At 36.9% G+C, this 16,270-nt stretch overlaps 1 protein-coding gene across 8 annotated transcripts in view; it reads right to left on the bottom strand.

The window, feature by feature from the left end:
* Positions 1-16,270, bottom strand: part of INPP4B (inositol polyphosphate-4-phosphatase type II B) — a 198,709-nt gene that overhangs the window by 74,937 nt on the left and 107,502 nt on the right. For 6 of the 8 annotated variants that reach the window (XM_086464572.1, XM_086464571.1, XM_086464570.1 and 3 more), the window contains 2 exons: positions 13,912-14,016; positions 7,873-7,981 (listed from right to left, as the gene is read on the bottom strand). In XM_086464572.1, the coding sequence (XP_086320698.1) occupies positions 7,873-7,981; positions 13,912-14,016 (214 nt within the window). Of the gene's footprint in view, positions 1-7,872; positions 8,021-13,911; positions 14,017-16,270 lie in introns of all 8 variants that reach the window. The other 2 variants (XM_086464577.1, XM_086464575.1) reach the window with 1 other exon arrangement.

The raw sequence follows: 16,270 nt of genomic DNA, 5'->3' as shown, positions 1-16,270 counted from the left end.
TAACCAAGCAACTCTTGGAACATTACCAATGCCAGAGCAATGGACATACTATTCCCCAGTTGGTTCTGTATGTATCTATCTCCCTTCTTTCCTCTTGCGTCTTTTCATCATACATCCTTCAATCTCTTCCACCCTTTCCCATGTGATTTAATTTCCTTCTTAAATTCAGATATCAAGACCTGAATTTTGACACTCGTGCAATCCTTTGAATGTCACGCATTGCTTTTCATTTCAGTCTTTTTCCAAATCTCTTCACTCCCCCATTTCCCCTTTGTGTCTTCCAGTGTCCCTACCATTAGTTTTCTACAAATTAGAAATTAAATTTAATTCAATAAAGGACATAGACAATACACATTCAGAAGTCCAAATGAAGTCACTTCAACAAAACTTAAAAGGCTTAAGTCTTTTGGCAAATAAGGATAGATTCAAGCAGTCTCAAAATTAAGCCTCTTGCTTAGGCACTTTGCTGAGTTATAGTCCCAAATTCCACAGTATCCCATCCTATTTTTCTGTCTTTCACTAATGTCTCAATTTTCAGATACAGCTCTTTGCAGATGCAGTGAGGTTGAATGGCATCTGAGTCAGCAAAGCCATGATCAGTCATGCTACCAGCCACAACAAAATTACTATGCACCTCCAATTCACAGTCTACCACATGAGCTGCTAGTCTCCTGATGCAGAGGTCAGAATTCTGAATATTTCAACAAAATGAATCATATAAACCATCTCTCCTAATAAATTGGGCAAAAAGGTCCCTGTCCCTCTGAGAAATTAGGAACTGGCCACAGCTCTGCCTTCAAGGTGGCACCGTTAGTGAAATGAATTTCCAAAGTATAGACCTATCTCTACATTCACTGCAACTCTCAAGCTGTCAGACTTGGTAGACAGTGCAGGGACAAAGAGTAACGGTCCATGTTAATTGTAGTGAAGACATTGTCTTAAAAGTCTTGATATTTCACAGTGCTGAATAGTTTTCTCTAATTCCCCTTCAGACTTCTCCCTCTCTTTATCAACCAGCCTTTCTGCAGGCTGAATTTGGCTAACACTGCTATCAAGATCACCATGCACATGCTCCTCTCTGGGATTCCCCTCAGCCTTTAATTCCCAGATCGTTTCCACTGATCTCCCACAGCTCTAAGCTTCATTAAATATTGCAGCAGAAAAGCTACAGACAATGCTATAAGAAAAGAAAGACCAAAGAGTGATACTAAACCTGTGGGTAGCTCTCATTCTAATAAAGTCAAACATCACTATTTCCTTTAGTTAAAAGCTAAGACAGAATGACCCTTTCTTCAGAATGAAGTGTTCTAACAGACCTCACCATCTGGCTAATTTTGACATTTCCTGAACCCCAGAAAGCATGAAATGACTCCAAATATTGAGTTTCCTTTAGAATTTGAGGGCAACTTCCTCTCTCCCCCCAAGAAAATCCAAAACTATTTTTCAGAAACATGTTTGGGAGTTCTGAAGTTACTAATTGTTGTGTCTCAACACTGTTGCATCTAAGACTAGCCTGAGATTTTCTCTGGCCTTACCACTCATGAAAAGATGTTACTATTTCCAAATCACTGAAATTATTTTCCTTATAAATAACTATTTTTAGAGCTTGCTGCCACATATAGCTATGGTATATATAAGTAGTATTACTTAAAAAATGCAGCTGCCAATAGAACATACAGAGAAACTTTTCACAGATGTCCTAACGCAGAAACTAGATAAAGGGAATTACAAGAAAGAAGAAACTTTTGCACTAGGACAAAGGCCACACGGGTAGGTCCAGTGCAAGAAATCAGCATCACCTATCTTTGATATGTAGAATATACTATTAGTCATGTACCTTTTGAAAAAGTCTATAATAATGTCTTCTGGGTTAAGTTTCGAAGTTTTCCTTAAGCATATAATAATCACACTTAGTCATTTCCATATATTAGCACCATCATTAACTACGTACACATGACTGTCAGTGGTCATTTCAGTTTTACAATTGCTTTAATAACATTGTCATGTAATTTGAATAAAGATTACATTGACTACATCTGCAGTTTTAACTCTAAATTAACAAAGTTTTTGCCTGAGAATAAATACCGCAATATGCTAAATGTCTAATTTTTAATGACACTCTGAGTAGCTCCACTCCTGCTGTTAACTGAGTAATTTGTGTGACTGAGTTAAATTGTCACCATCTGGGACTGGGTTAAAATCTTTCAACAATGAACATTTGACCTCACTTTTTTCACGGTCAAAACTGCAGACGTTAACATCAAGAATACAGTTAAAGCATACATAGCAACAACATCTACCTCAGATAATAACCTCGAGCTTATGTATGCTATTGAAGATATCAATTCAGTGACTTATTTATGCATCACGTATTCTGTCTAAAGTGGGAAGTTTTGATAAAAAAATTGCTACATAAAAAAACCTCAGGACCATTCACTGCCTCAGGAAATAAAACTAAACCATATGATGAGTTCTGAGGTTTTGAAAACAGGCCTGGGAGAGATCAGAAATTCAAATTAATTTTTTTTTTTTTAATTTCCCTAAGATTCCCCTGCAAACTTGGAAACTCTAACTTTGAATACTGAGGAAAATCAAACGAAGTTATTAGTTCTGTCTAATCCGTCTTTACTTATGAAGTCCAAATCTCCATGAATCCTTACCTTAAAGCAATGGCTAAGGCTGTATGCAGAAAGCTTCTCTTGCTGCTCTTCTAGTTCAACTTTATTCCTAACTGATCCTTAGAATAACTCTACATCAGCGCCTTCAGCTGGCAACGGGACATGAGTTTCAGTGAAAAGAAGCCCTATAGAGACCCAAGTAAGATAGATTCCACAGAGGCACAGGTGAATCTCATAGTGAATCTTCCTAGGACGACTCCCTTCAGGAAGGCTGAATGCCTAGGGAAAGCCATCCACAGTTCTTCAAATTAATTCTAGATTATCTTTACATTGGCGGAACTTACACAGGGTAACTCAGTACGGTTCTTACCAGAAGAAAAAAGGTATTGTGCCACATCACAAGCCTAAGGCTAAACAGTGCCTTTCTTGGCAGCCTGCTGAAGCGCACATTTCCAGAAGTGATGGCAAAGTCATGGACCAACTCTCCTCCTGCCAGTCCTAGAGCCCATGTAGATGGAACAGTTTGTTTCTCTCCAAATCATACGATCCTTTCTTGCCTTCACATGCAAAGCTTCCCCAACTCCTCCTTCCCTTCTTTTTCCTGCCCCAGTCCCCTTTCTTTTATGCCTGCTTAAGTACATACTTCAGGCAATTCTGTCAAGAGAGCCTAGTGGCTGGCAAATACTGTGATGAGATTTTTATATCTCAATGAATAGCACAAACTTTGGCAGTTTCTCAGCAAAACTTCCAACAACCTTAATACATTGATTTTATGGTCAGTGGAAAAATGTTCATCTCCATGAAGTATAATCTCTCTCTCTCACACGCACATCGATATGCACACACACATGCAAAAAAGGGGGAAAGTGAGCAAAGAACAGTGTCTCTGAAAAGTGCTGTGCATCACAGGCTGTCATCTCCCTTTGAGAATAAAGGCCACAATTAGATAAAACACAAAACATTCTTATTTCAACATCTCTGGGATTTTCTGTGAAACAATACCTTTCCACATTCCTCAGAGAAAAGAAATAGGTTGAAGGTTATAAAACTCAGGTAGTAGGAACTCTGAAGATCTTGGCATTAATAAAGTCGCTAGTAACGAGTATGTTAATGAAGGAGCACTCCTTACACCTTGACCAAAAATCTAGGCCTTGTCAAACAAAAAAGGTCCTTTTAAAAAGTTCAAACCCAAATTAAATTATTATAGCTTAAAAAAAAAAACCAACAAAAAACCAATAGAAAACCCTTTTCAGCACTATTTCAGCTGTAAACTTGTGCTAATTTAAAGCAGGATAGTTTCTAAAGAATTGCTAGAAATGGCATACAAGACCATAGTGAATCATAGCACCTAATGCTAAAACCTCTGGGGTTTTTTTGATGGTTAGTACTGGAGCATTAAAAATCTTGTAATCATAAGTCTATGTGTTTTCAGTTAAAATAGAGATCATCAAATTAGATTTTAAATAAGAAAAAAGTCCTTGAAAGTGCTTTATGAACATTTCAAGCAGTGAAGAATTATATGAGTATAACTTGCAGGATGTTTGCCTTAAATGTTCCTGCACAACTGAGCTCTAAAAATAATAAATTTGCTGTGCCATCTAGACTGATGAGAAGACAAGTCCTTCCATTTACTGGAAGGAAAAGCAATCTATACTAGTAGGCCAACAGAAGACTGAATCTGAACAACTGACTAGCTTTCTATTTTAGCTAGAAACAAGGAAGGAAAAAATAAAAAGAACAAACCAATATAGCATCATGAAAAAAAATTCTAAAATAAATGTATATCATACACAGATAATTAATATTCTGCAATGATTTAGCATATGTTAATCATCACACTTCAATTATTTGAATTTAACTGCTATCATGTGAAATGAGATTTAAACAAAGCATCTATTGTTCTTACTGGTCTTGTGAAGTTCACTACTAGCTACTAAAGGGACAGACATACTAGAGTCATGCCTTATAGACATGCCCGTTGCTTGTAGTGGTAAAATCTTTAATCTATCTCTTTGTTGCAGATAGAGAACAGTACAGACTGTTAATATGACTTGCTTGGTGGTAACACATGAGAAAAGGACTGCAAAAATACTGCATTTTAAAATAAGTATTATTACAAAACACCTTCCGCTCTTTTGTCTGTACAAAAAAAGTATATTCTATGTAACAGAAAATATGCCAGACCTGTCTTCAGATACACATTTTCCACATTCTTCCATGAAACATGTGTTTCTCTCTTGTTTTGTTTTGGCAATTGCAAATGCAATTATGCTCTTGCAAAGTGGGATATAACCTTGCTACCAGTTAACAGTTCCTCTTGTCTGAAAATTCCACAAGTACAGGTTTGAGAAAGGAATATTTTGTGATATGCTGACACTGTTGAATATTTCAATAAACTGTTCTAATAATCAGCCTGAAGGTCAAAGGCATGCACGGCACTCTGTCATGTGCACTAACAATGTCTTGAAAGCTATTGGGATGGGTTGAGAAATAATCTCTTCTCACATCTTCCTCTAGGTCTTCAGCTCAGTTAGCCTAGAGGAAATGGCTGCTAAATCTGCATTTTTTTTCCCTGTTGATTTTATATTCTGACTGATATCTCAAGGTGTCACTTCTTCCTTCAACCAAATCTTCAGAAAAGCTGCTTCTATTGTAAAACAGAAAATTTAAATTGTAAAAGCTGCCCCTGGAAATGCTATGTGTCCTCAAAGCATCCTCATGCAGTTAAACAAACAGGTGCATACAAAATAAAGTTGTCATTGCCACAGTGAAATAAATTTCTCCGAGGTCAGAATGAGAATGGTCCTTTCATGTAACTATTTAAAGTAGACCCACTCTTGAATATTCAAATAAGTGAGATCATATTCGGAGCTTGCTTGCCCCTGTCTTTCAACTCACAGAAGTTCTTCTAGTTGAAGGAAAACAAACAAACAAAACACCTCACGTGGAGTTTCCTCTGAGCTGCCCTCAAAAACAGAAGGAAAGATGAATTTTGAGGGTTTCCTCCTTTCTACTTCATGGGAATTCATAGACTAGAGTGACCATTTCTTCAGGTCTGCTAAGTGATTTGTTAAAACTTGCAGTCCCCTGTTTTCAGTGCTCAAACTTAAGTTTGTTATCCTGACTCAGGCTCTTTATTTAGAAAGAGTCTGACAGGATAGTAATGTAGTTACCATAGTTATATCATCCTAAAGGCAGTCTTTTCCTCTTCCAGAGGAACAAAGAAACAAAAGAAAACTGCACTCTCAGAGTAAAGATCCAGTATTGTGTCCTTGAAAGTCACCAAAATACAGATGCTTCTGAGGGATGCAGACAAGTCTAAGCAGGAGGGCAAATATAAGGTGATGTGTAGTAACTTTGAAATAGGTGTGAAAAGCCTTTGCATTTGTGCAAATGCATGAAGCTTTACCCAGTGCTCTTGAACAAAATCCTCTACCAACTTAGAGGTCTACAAGTTTGAGTCAGTGAAAGAAGAGGGAATGAAAATGAGAAGAGGCTGTGCTGCACTGAGTGTCCTTTGCCATCCTAGCCTTTTGACATGTAACATTGCACGGGATCCAAAGAAAGTAGTCTAGACCACCATCTTCTCCTCTTCCCTGTTACGGGCAACTAAGAAACAAGGGCATTATCTACTCATTCCCACAAGGTACTGCAATATGTGTTCTCCCAGGAAGAACTCAAGAAAGACTACGTCTCTCCCCTATAAAGCATTTTCCCTTTTTTTTTCTCCAATGAACAGAAATCATAGATAATAATTTTGAGTTTGCCTCACAACTATCCTCCACTTGGGGAAATCACATTCTGCCAACATGGATATGCTGCAAGACCATGCAAGTGAGAAACGGTCCATTTTCTGAAAGCTAAACACTGTGGGGACTGGAACTGCGAAGTTCTTTATATCACTTATGACTAATTTCTTCTTATGAAATATAATAAAACCCCACTAAATATTATTGCAACGATATTAATCGGGTAGTTAAGTAGCAGACACTAAGAAATGTCTTTAGACATTTTCTTCATCAGGAAACATATACTTCATAGGCCTCCATATCATGGGGATAAGGCTGCCTAAGTCTGCTGACAGCAGAACAGAACTACTGTTAATACAAAGTTCATTCACAGGTCTTGTGATCAAAGTCATTCATGTTTCGTTGGCAAGTTTTGTCACCAGAGGTAGCCAGGGAAAAGAAAGATTTTAGGAGGTTTAATAGGGTTTTTATGTCAAGCAGTGCAAACAGAAAAAATAGTAATGCAATTTTCAAAGCAAATATATCTGCTGGTTTTTGTTTGGTGTTAGCATTGATGCCAGCTTCTAGTCAACCTCGAAGTCAACAGTAGATTTTTATAATTTCTCATTTTATTCTTTATAACACCGTACCTATGAGACTTTTTTGAGCACTGAATATAATGGGATTCACCTTCTACAGAGTGTCGTGATGATTTAGATTAGCATATATACAGTACTTTCTGCATTCCCTTCCGGATGCTGTACCACTGCCTGCATGGAGTTGGCACAGTTAGTCCAAGTGTTGAGCAGTCACAGCTATGGGTGCTGCCAGTGACAGCTGGCTGCTCGAAACTTCTTAACAGCCATAGCAACAAATACAAATACATTCGACTCTTAGCAAAATATGCAACTAACACTTCTGTAGATCTTCAGTGGTTAACAGAGCATTTGAGTACAGCAATAAACTGAAACCGTAGTTAAGGCCTTTATCTTTGCTTAGTCTCATTTTGGCTTTCTGACGAAACAGACTTTCTGAAGAATAAGAAAATACAAGAGTAGTTTCTTATTTACATCACAGGCATGCTAAAAATACTTTTTGTTCACATATGCCCAGGGCTGTCAGAACTGAAAATACTACCTCAAGCTACTGTTTCTTTATTGAAAAATTGTCTATAGCTACTTTCCACTTAGCACAAGAATTACTAAAGAGATATCTCATTCTGAGCAGCATGTTTTCAAGCACGGATTTTCCTCGAGATCCTGAAATATGGGAAGAAAATGTCACAATTCAGAGTTTGTGTTCAGAATAAGTCTTGACAGTGAAAGTAAACTGTGCTTCAATTTTGCAGTCCAGCAAAGCAGGGAAGACAAAGGAAATATCTTATGAATGCATCCTTGCTCGTCCAGTCCTACCAGATTATCATCTTCCACGTATTCAGCAGTGTAAATGTTTTGTTACTCAGTGAGCTCATCACATTTTAATGCAACTTTAATGATACTTCCCTAGCTACTTACAAAAATACTTACTTTCGTCTTTCTGCCTCAAATTTACTCAGCAGTTTTCGGAGACCGCCATTCTTAAATCCTTGGAAATGCGCTGCCGGGGCTCCCACTGTGATGACATCATACAGAGCATCTGGAAAGGGAACAGACAAGCACAGAGATTTGCATGCACCTATGCCCAAGGTATGGCAACACTATGGTATCTACTCTACAGGAGACGAAGACAAGTCTACATTACTTCCAAGGAATAATTGAGAATCTCTCTCTCGAGGAGACTCAAGAGCTAATCAATCTTTCCTTACAGCCACCTGCATGCTTTAGAAAGTTTATCTGATTTATTGCTACATCTAAATTATATGCCACAGTGTAGAACAACATTCTAGCTCTGCAGTTTACAAAGCTGCCAAGTAAATTGGCCCTTTGTGTATTTCACTTTATTACCCCTTCCATTATTTAACTTGTAGTCATGTTGAGATGCACAAATTCATGCATTTTAGAGTAAAAAAGACCATTAAGATGGAATAGTCTGACTGCCTGAATAACACAGGCTACAGAATTTCAGCTAATGATTCCTGCATCAAGCTTGTGTCTTCTGGTTGAGTGAAGGTTTTTTTTTTTGGGTTTTTTTTTTAGAAAGACATCTAATCTTGATTTAAAGACTTCAAGTGACAATACATTCACTGCATACCCCAAGAAGTTGCTCCAATGAGTAATCAATCAAATTTGACTAGTAACAATCTCCACTTCTTTTCTAGTTTGAATTTGTTTAGCTTCCACTTTCAGATATAATCACCTGTTTAATGCTAAATTGAAGAGCCCTGTTCTATGACGTATACTTGCTTTTTATATATGCTTATAAACGCAGAGCAAGTCAGCTCTTTTCAGCTGAAAAGCTACCAGAATGGGAAATAAACTATAGTATTGAAATTCTTGCTGAGACAACAAACCATTGTTACTGTCTGTATGTACCTGATCTCTTGTGACATACTGGATGAACTTTTCCATGACGTATGCTTACAGGACTGGAGATGGAACATCTTTTATTTTTTTTTTTTAAAAAAAGCGCCTCTCATTTTGTGCCTGTGATTTATTGTCAGTGCAGAGATGAAGATTTAATTACATCCCAAACCACAATAATTATTCCTTCAAAGGGTAAATTTACATTTGCAGAATTTACATTTGCACTAAGCAGTATCTGTTTTCTGTCCAAGCTTATCGGAGGTATAAAAATACAAGTCAGAATGCCTTATTCTTAAAATGTATTTCTAAAGGAAACATTAGAGGATTTTTTGTGAACCATTTTATCATCAAGGAAGCTTTCCCTGTAAATTAAAATCTAATCCTCTTCTAAAATAGAACTTTTCTTGCATTCTGATGATAAATATCCCTAGAAGCAAGAACACTGTACAAATGATTCACAGTTAATGAACTATGTTTTACTTCCAGAGCTGACTCTCAAAGCATATTCACACAAATTGATTTGAACTCCAGTGAACTGGTGACTCTTCAATAAAAGGAGAAGTGACATAATTTCATTAGCCTAAGGTGAGCTTCAAGAGTCTTAAATAGATCATTCTTTCAGGTCTTTATGTAAATTTATCCATAACACATAATCTTGGGCTATTAGAACTCCATTGGTACGTGACAATAAGTAGTTCTATTGCTTAAAACAACAGTGGCTTGAAACCAAAACAAAAAGCTGAACCCATCAGGTTAACTGAATAATGGCTTCTGAATACGTTTACAGATAACCCATGAAACTACAGGAAAACATTAAAATGATTCGTGCTTTTTCCAACTGTTTTAAAAACAAATAGTGACCCTGCTTATAGCTACTTGGGGGGGGATTTACCCAGAAGCAGCTTTCATTCTGCCTGTGGCCTCTTCTTAGTATGGTCAAGGAACAGCTGTTGAGACACAAACACAGCCAGAACAGCTGGGCACCTACCCCACGCAAGCGAACATGGGAGAGTGAGGATTGCAAAGAAGTAGAAAATGTCTACAACCCTGATGATGGGCATGAGGCAGTCTCACTCCCACTTCCCACAGCACAGTACACTGCAAACTGTTGCAAGACTCAAGAGGAATGCCTTGTTATGTGCTCCACTTGCACATCAACGCACCTCCTTGTGAAGGACATGCAGTGTCAGCATGAGTGCACTGGTATAGGAATGCTCCAGTAACTCACAACTATCATCCACTTCAAGAACACACTACTGCTGACAAGTCTTTACAGTGGAGACAAAACTTAAAACGCAGCAGTATCATATCGTCAGCATGCTTCCCCCAAATTAACAGACACTTACAAAAACCCTCAGCCCTTCTTCAAACACTTACTTCAGAAGGAAGAAAATTCAAAAGATTAAGAGTGCAAGGAAATTGACCTTTAAATGAATCACCATTTCATACAAATTGTTTGGACTCAAAGATACGCTCACCTCCTACACATACAAGTGAAACACTGACACCAGTTACACACTCACCAAAACCCAACAATTCCTCCACCATGAAGAAATACAAACTACCTGCACAGAGCTTTTGCAACATGGTGACAACCACAACAACACAGTAGAAGTTCTATAAACCTAAGCTTTATCAGACCAATTAAAAAAGCCGAGGGATTTTATGTCAAGCACAGCTCAATCTCAAAATTGAAGCAACCTGCTTGCCTTCACAGAAGGCAGTGTCACACACTGGCCAGAAGCAAAAGAAAAATCTCTTCAGTCCACTGAATTTGTTTAAAACAACCACACTTAATGTATAAACAGGGACAAAAGCAAAGCTATGCAATTTATAATTTTAACTTCTATAGTATGATGAACAGAACAAAATATGGTGTGTAATGGATAGGGATACAGTTATCCCACAATGAAACAGTATTTTTCTCAAAGCTGTTCCTACTGGAAGTTTAAACACACAGGTATTTTCTATTCGATGTCAGTACCCAATAACAACCCAAATCAAAGTTTGGTTAACCTGTTACTGAAGATGTGGAACAAAAAAGCACATATCCCTGTGCATGCACATGATAGATGAGACTACAACCTATCTCGCATTCCCAAAATTAAGACATCTGACTGTGTAAGGGTTAAACAGCTCTATGGCTCATCAGCTTGTTTAATTACCACCTCTTTGAATGTGTGGTTACATTCCAAGTGCCCTTTGACATATGCCAAGCAAAGCACCAGATGAGAAAGACTAACCTGATGTCACTGGTGCTTACTCCAAAATGACTAGCAATTGCTACGAACTGTTCCAACTGTGCATATCTAATACAAGGCACAGCTCTTTAGTGCTCATAAAATGAAACTTATTTCAGTGAACTGATGGGACAGTGGCTGTGTAATAGATATGGAAATTATTTATCCAACCAAAGGCAAATGTAATAACAATCTTCAATTACTTTTCATTATATTTGTACTATAGTGCTATCAAAATATTCTAAACATATTGAGGAACCCATTTTGTATACAGAGAAATAAAAAGAACTCCCCGTAACTATGGTGTCAGTCTTCCAAAAGTACGTCTAAGCAGAAATTCCCTGATTTTAGCGTAAGTTCTCTTCTTTATTAACATTTTGCAATCTCTAAACTTGAATGTAACAAGAACAGTGTTATCTAATTCTCATGTCAGTGGAGTGAACATTAGCTAAAGAAAAAAGGGAGAGTTTGATAATTTAAACAGTTCTAAATTTAGAAGAGGATTCTAACATTTATCTCTTTCTGTACCCTTTTCAATTATGGATTAACCATATGCCACAAGGAAAGCGGTTTTGGAGAAGAAAGGAGAAAATTAATGAAAAACAAAACAAAAGTCAAGTAGTGTAAAAATTGTGGGTGATTATGTAACTGAGATATTTCATTCCACTTTTTTTATTTAGCAAATAAACATACAATGCCTGGTTCCCAGAGAAGTTTCAAGGAAAAGATATAAAATCAAGGTTCTGGCCACCTGTCGTTCATTGCAAATCTAAAAATGCTTTTGAGTTAATTAATTAACTCCAAAACATAAGCTAAATTAAAATTTGTGCTGTCATATTCTGTCACTCTAAGTCCTCATCTTGTTAAAACGTTTGGGGGCACCATTACAGAGTGTAATTTCCATGTTTCTGCAGTGACAGCAAATTTAATAAATCTCAATTTATCAATAAATTATTCACTGCACTATGATTTGCTTATATGTATGTATCAATATAATCTTTTATCTGTAAAGGATGCTGCTAAAATTATATGCAAGCAGTAGCAGCAGAATTCTGTATTAAACAGAATCACAGACGACAGTACAGAAAATGATCCCCCTTTCCAGAAGGTATTAGAAGTTCACTGTATTTTCAGCATAACCAGTGAGATACTTTCACTTAGCACTAAGCAAATGCTTACGTGGCACAGGGTAGCACTGAATAAGCTGATTTAGGCACAAGCAGTGCTGGGCTCATTAAGGCTTCCTTAGAAATAGAATATATTAATTTTAGAAGTAATACTGTCCTTAATGGAACTGAGCAGCTTGCATCACCTACGCTGGAGAGTTCATCCCAGCAGCCTCTGGGAGGAAGTGTATTGTGCTCTGTCGCTGTCTCTGGTAGCACAGTGGGGGAAAAAACCACAACCCACCTTAGAAACAAGCAGGTAAGACTGGCTTTTACACTACACTGACATAATGGATCACAATAAAAAATTAAGCCGATGCCCTAGAAGGACGTGAATCTTAGTAAACACTGTGCAGTGTGTCAGTATGACTTATGACAGTATTAGTTCTGCACTGCTTCAACAGAAGATTTTTAACCACAAATAGGTTACCAATACATTTCAGTAAACATATATTCTGCATTTACTTATTTGTTTGAAGTGTCATACAGACAAAATGAGCACAATACCCCTGGAATATATTAAAAAACAAACAAACAAACAAACAACATGCTTAAAGAAATTTAGTTAACCACTCCTTAGTTTTCCAAGATCTGCAGTCAGTATCCAAAACTTGTGGCTTCAGAAGATGAGGCAGAGAAATCCCTTGCACATCTTTAACTTTGGACCTGATTCTTGTTTCAGCACAGACTTGGTACTTCTGGTCAACCTCAGCAGCAGCATGCCTGGGTGCAGGTTTCAGAATTTGTAGAGAAATGTGAAAGACAGGCAAGCGGACCACTTCTTTGATGTCATGATTTACTTAAGCATGGTCCTCTATGGACAGTACATACTCAGTTGCTCTAGAAATATTCCAAACACCACCCAAAACTGAAAGCTTTGGTTTTAGAAGCAGATGTACAGGCCTGAGAGAATGAAATCAAACCCTTCAGGAAGACAGGCAGGTTCCAGATACATACACAAAACAAAGGCAGGAAATAACCACACAAAGTTTCTAGAACTCATTAAGCAAACTGAAAAATTAAATACTTAATCTGTAGTGCTGTACAGGCTTAAAGTAAGAAATTTGGAAGCTTGATTTTGATTTTATTAAAAAACCAAAACAACTATCAAACCAAAAAAACAAGCAACAATCTAATCATACAAGAAACCTTTTGTATCGAGCCATACAGCATGAATCTTACAAACAAGTTAATATTGTACAAACTTCACTGACTGGCAAAACACATGCAAAATTATACGTATCTCGGAATTTTCTTTAAAAGTCACTGTATTTCTTGTGATATTCTTTTCCCCTCAGCATTCATCCAAATCCACATAAGCCCAAATTGCACATAAGTTTATTAAAAAAAAAAAAAAAAAGAAAAATCAATTCAATACTATTACTTTCCATGCTCTTTATCTGTCCCATCTACAAAGTTTAACAAGACTGTAGGCAGTACCCTACCATTAAGTGAAAAATTCAAAATTACCAAGATTCATCTCTCTAAACAGCATACCTTTCAGTTCTTTGTGGTTTTAACGTTTCATCTGAAAGTGCATCAACCTAATGTTCATCCTGAAACTGGATATATAAATTAAGACATTTACACCTTCAAAAGGGCTAAAATGGAAACCGCACCTCTCAGTTGCAAGTTTAATTGTATTTCAAAGCATACTCTGTTATACTTAGGGAATTTCTTTGCAGAATATACTTTACCTTTCAATCGAGGACTATGCACGTGCATTCTTTGCAGATGAAGATTTATTGGGATGAATTCTAAAGTTTTTTCTCCTTTGCTACAGCTTGATTTGAAGGAAGAACCTGAAAATCAAAAGTTTAAAGAATCATTATCTTAAGCACCCAGCAGATGTTGTGTCTTCTTTTTAATGCGAGGACAATACTTGTATGTTAGGAGTCTTCTTTAATTTACTTTTAATGTGTAATTGTATATTAGGAGAAGAATGGTTCACTAACCCAGTCTCAGCATGTATCCATATTGGAAGCAACAAAACAGCTTTTAATCCACAGAACAATCTAATTTTTTTATTCTAGGTATAGACATTTTTTCCTGCTGTCTGAAATCAGTTTGCAGCCTGCTGGAAACAATATCCCAGTTAATGTGCATTATGTTTATTTTGTGCTAAAAACATAGGGGTACAGAGCTATGATGCTACTACATTTTCACGAAACATTTTTTTCTTCAAACAAAAGCATTACACTGACTAGGCTATGCATTCTTCCTAGAAAGTTCAAATACAGAAACATAAACTAGCCTAAGATGAGCTATAAGTTAGTTATCTTTCTAAAAAGCCAGAATCACAAGAAGCACAATGCTCTGGAAAAAAAATAAAATCTGGTTGTACACTTCAAAAGTATGAGATTATGAGTAACTCTATGGTGGTATAAAGGATTATAATTAAAGGCTGATAGAATGAAAATGTAATTTACCTGGTGATACTTGATACAGCATATACATAAAATAAAAGGGTGTAGATTAGGAAAGAGAGGTGGTCTTATCTGCTCACTCAGGCAGCTGAACATTTACTTAGACCATTTTTTCAGCACCCTGTTATTTTGTGAACTATTAATCACTTGGACTAAAATTCCTTTGATTTAAACAACAATAAAAAAAAGTCTTTGGAAAGGCTCAACCTTATCTTGCAATAAATAAATAAATAAAGGAAATACTTGAAATGCTTCTTTTTTGACTTAATGAAGATTTGCTAGACAAAACTGCCATAGATTCCAACAGGACTAAGCATTGAGCCTCCTAGTACAAATTACATTGCCTGAGGGCACCAGTGATGCTCCAGACCAGCCAAGCCTGTGTAGGCTGCTACTTAAGTTTAGTAACTTAAAATAATAATCCAACAAAGATTAAGAGGAAAGGTAGCAAGAAAAGCAATTGACAGGAATCAAAGATTCAGATTTGATATGAAACGTGGGAATGCAGGCTGAAACCAGGAGTCATTGATGATGAGGAATAGCAGAGGGAAATCTGCAGCTGGAAAGCGCAGAAAGACAAAATTATGTGAGCAGTGAAGGGAACTCAACTATATCAGACAAGAAATGGGTATAGCGTAGGTGAGGAGATTGTAAATCTTTAGGAAAGAAAACAGATGGCAGATTATTTGAGAATTCAGCTAAGACCAAGATCAAAGCTTAACAAATGATAACTGGATCTGAGACAAGGGAACACTGGCTGACTAAGAGGAGAATAAGGTGTCAGCAGATTAAAAGGGACAGGCAAAACAAGAGTAGGAGGGAGAAGATGGGAAGAGTCTGCTCTCCCTGGAGTACACTTCTGTCCTGAGCTGGAGTAGAACACATGCAGCATTGCTGAGTCTTATTATTCCTGTCTTCAGGGAAGAACTATGAAGCAAGAATCCCTTGCCATACAGTGCCAGAAACTTATGGGATAACAACTACCCACTCCTATCAGTTATTCTGTTTACTCAGGTATGAGAGATCCATTTCATGCAGTGGAATGAACACCTCAACCTATGTTTGTGAGTATCATCCCTATGATAAAACTAGTTTTCAGTGTGATTGGTTTGTTTTTAAATAACTTGGCAAGTTGTATTTAAGGACCAAGAAAACTACATTCCCTCTATTAAAATAGTTGATGTTATTACTGGATTAAACTCTTCAAAGTCAGGAAATACCAGAATAGAGATGCAACCTTCATCTGACATCCACCTGACAAGAACTGTGAAACAAACTTCAATGACATATCACATACTAGCTTTTTACAGCTCATTGAATGTTTAGGGTCTTTGCTGCTCACTTTACAAGCAGTGATTCAATATTTTGTTGCCAACTTTCACTTCAGTATCTGGATTCAAATATATTCCTCAAGTCTCCCACAAAGATGGGATCATTAATTTCCTCAAACCTGTCTACTGCATGCATCACTATAGTTTCTGAGGGCTTTACAAATACTTATAGAATAATTCTAACTGGCTGAGTAAAAGGGTTATAATTTTATCCATTCTAATGGCAGAGAATAACTTAAGGTCAAAGCATTTAAGAAACAATGCATCAATATGCACTATGGAGGACTTCATTCTGTAGA

This window comes from Leptosomus discolor, chromosome 4, assembly GCF_034619465.1.
Source record: "Leptosomus discolor isolate bLepDis1 chromosome 4, bLepDis1.hap2, whole genome shotgun sequence".
NCBI lineage: Eukaryota > Metazoa > Chordata > Aves > Leptosomiformes > Leptosomidae > Leptosomus > Leptosomus discolor.
This window is presented reverse-complemented; position numbering and strand designations above follow the sequence as displayed.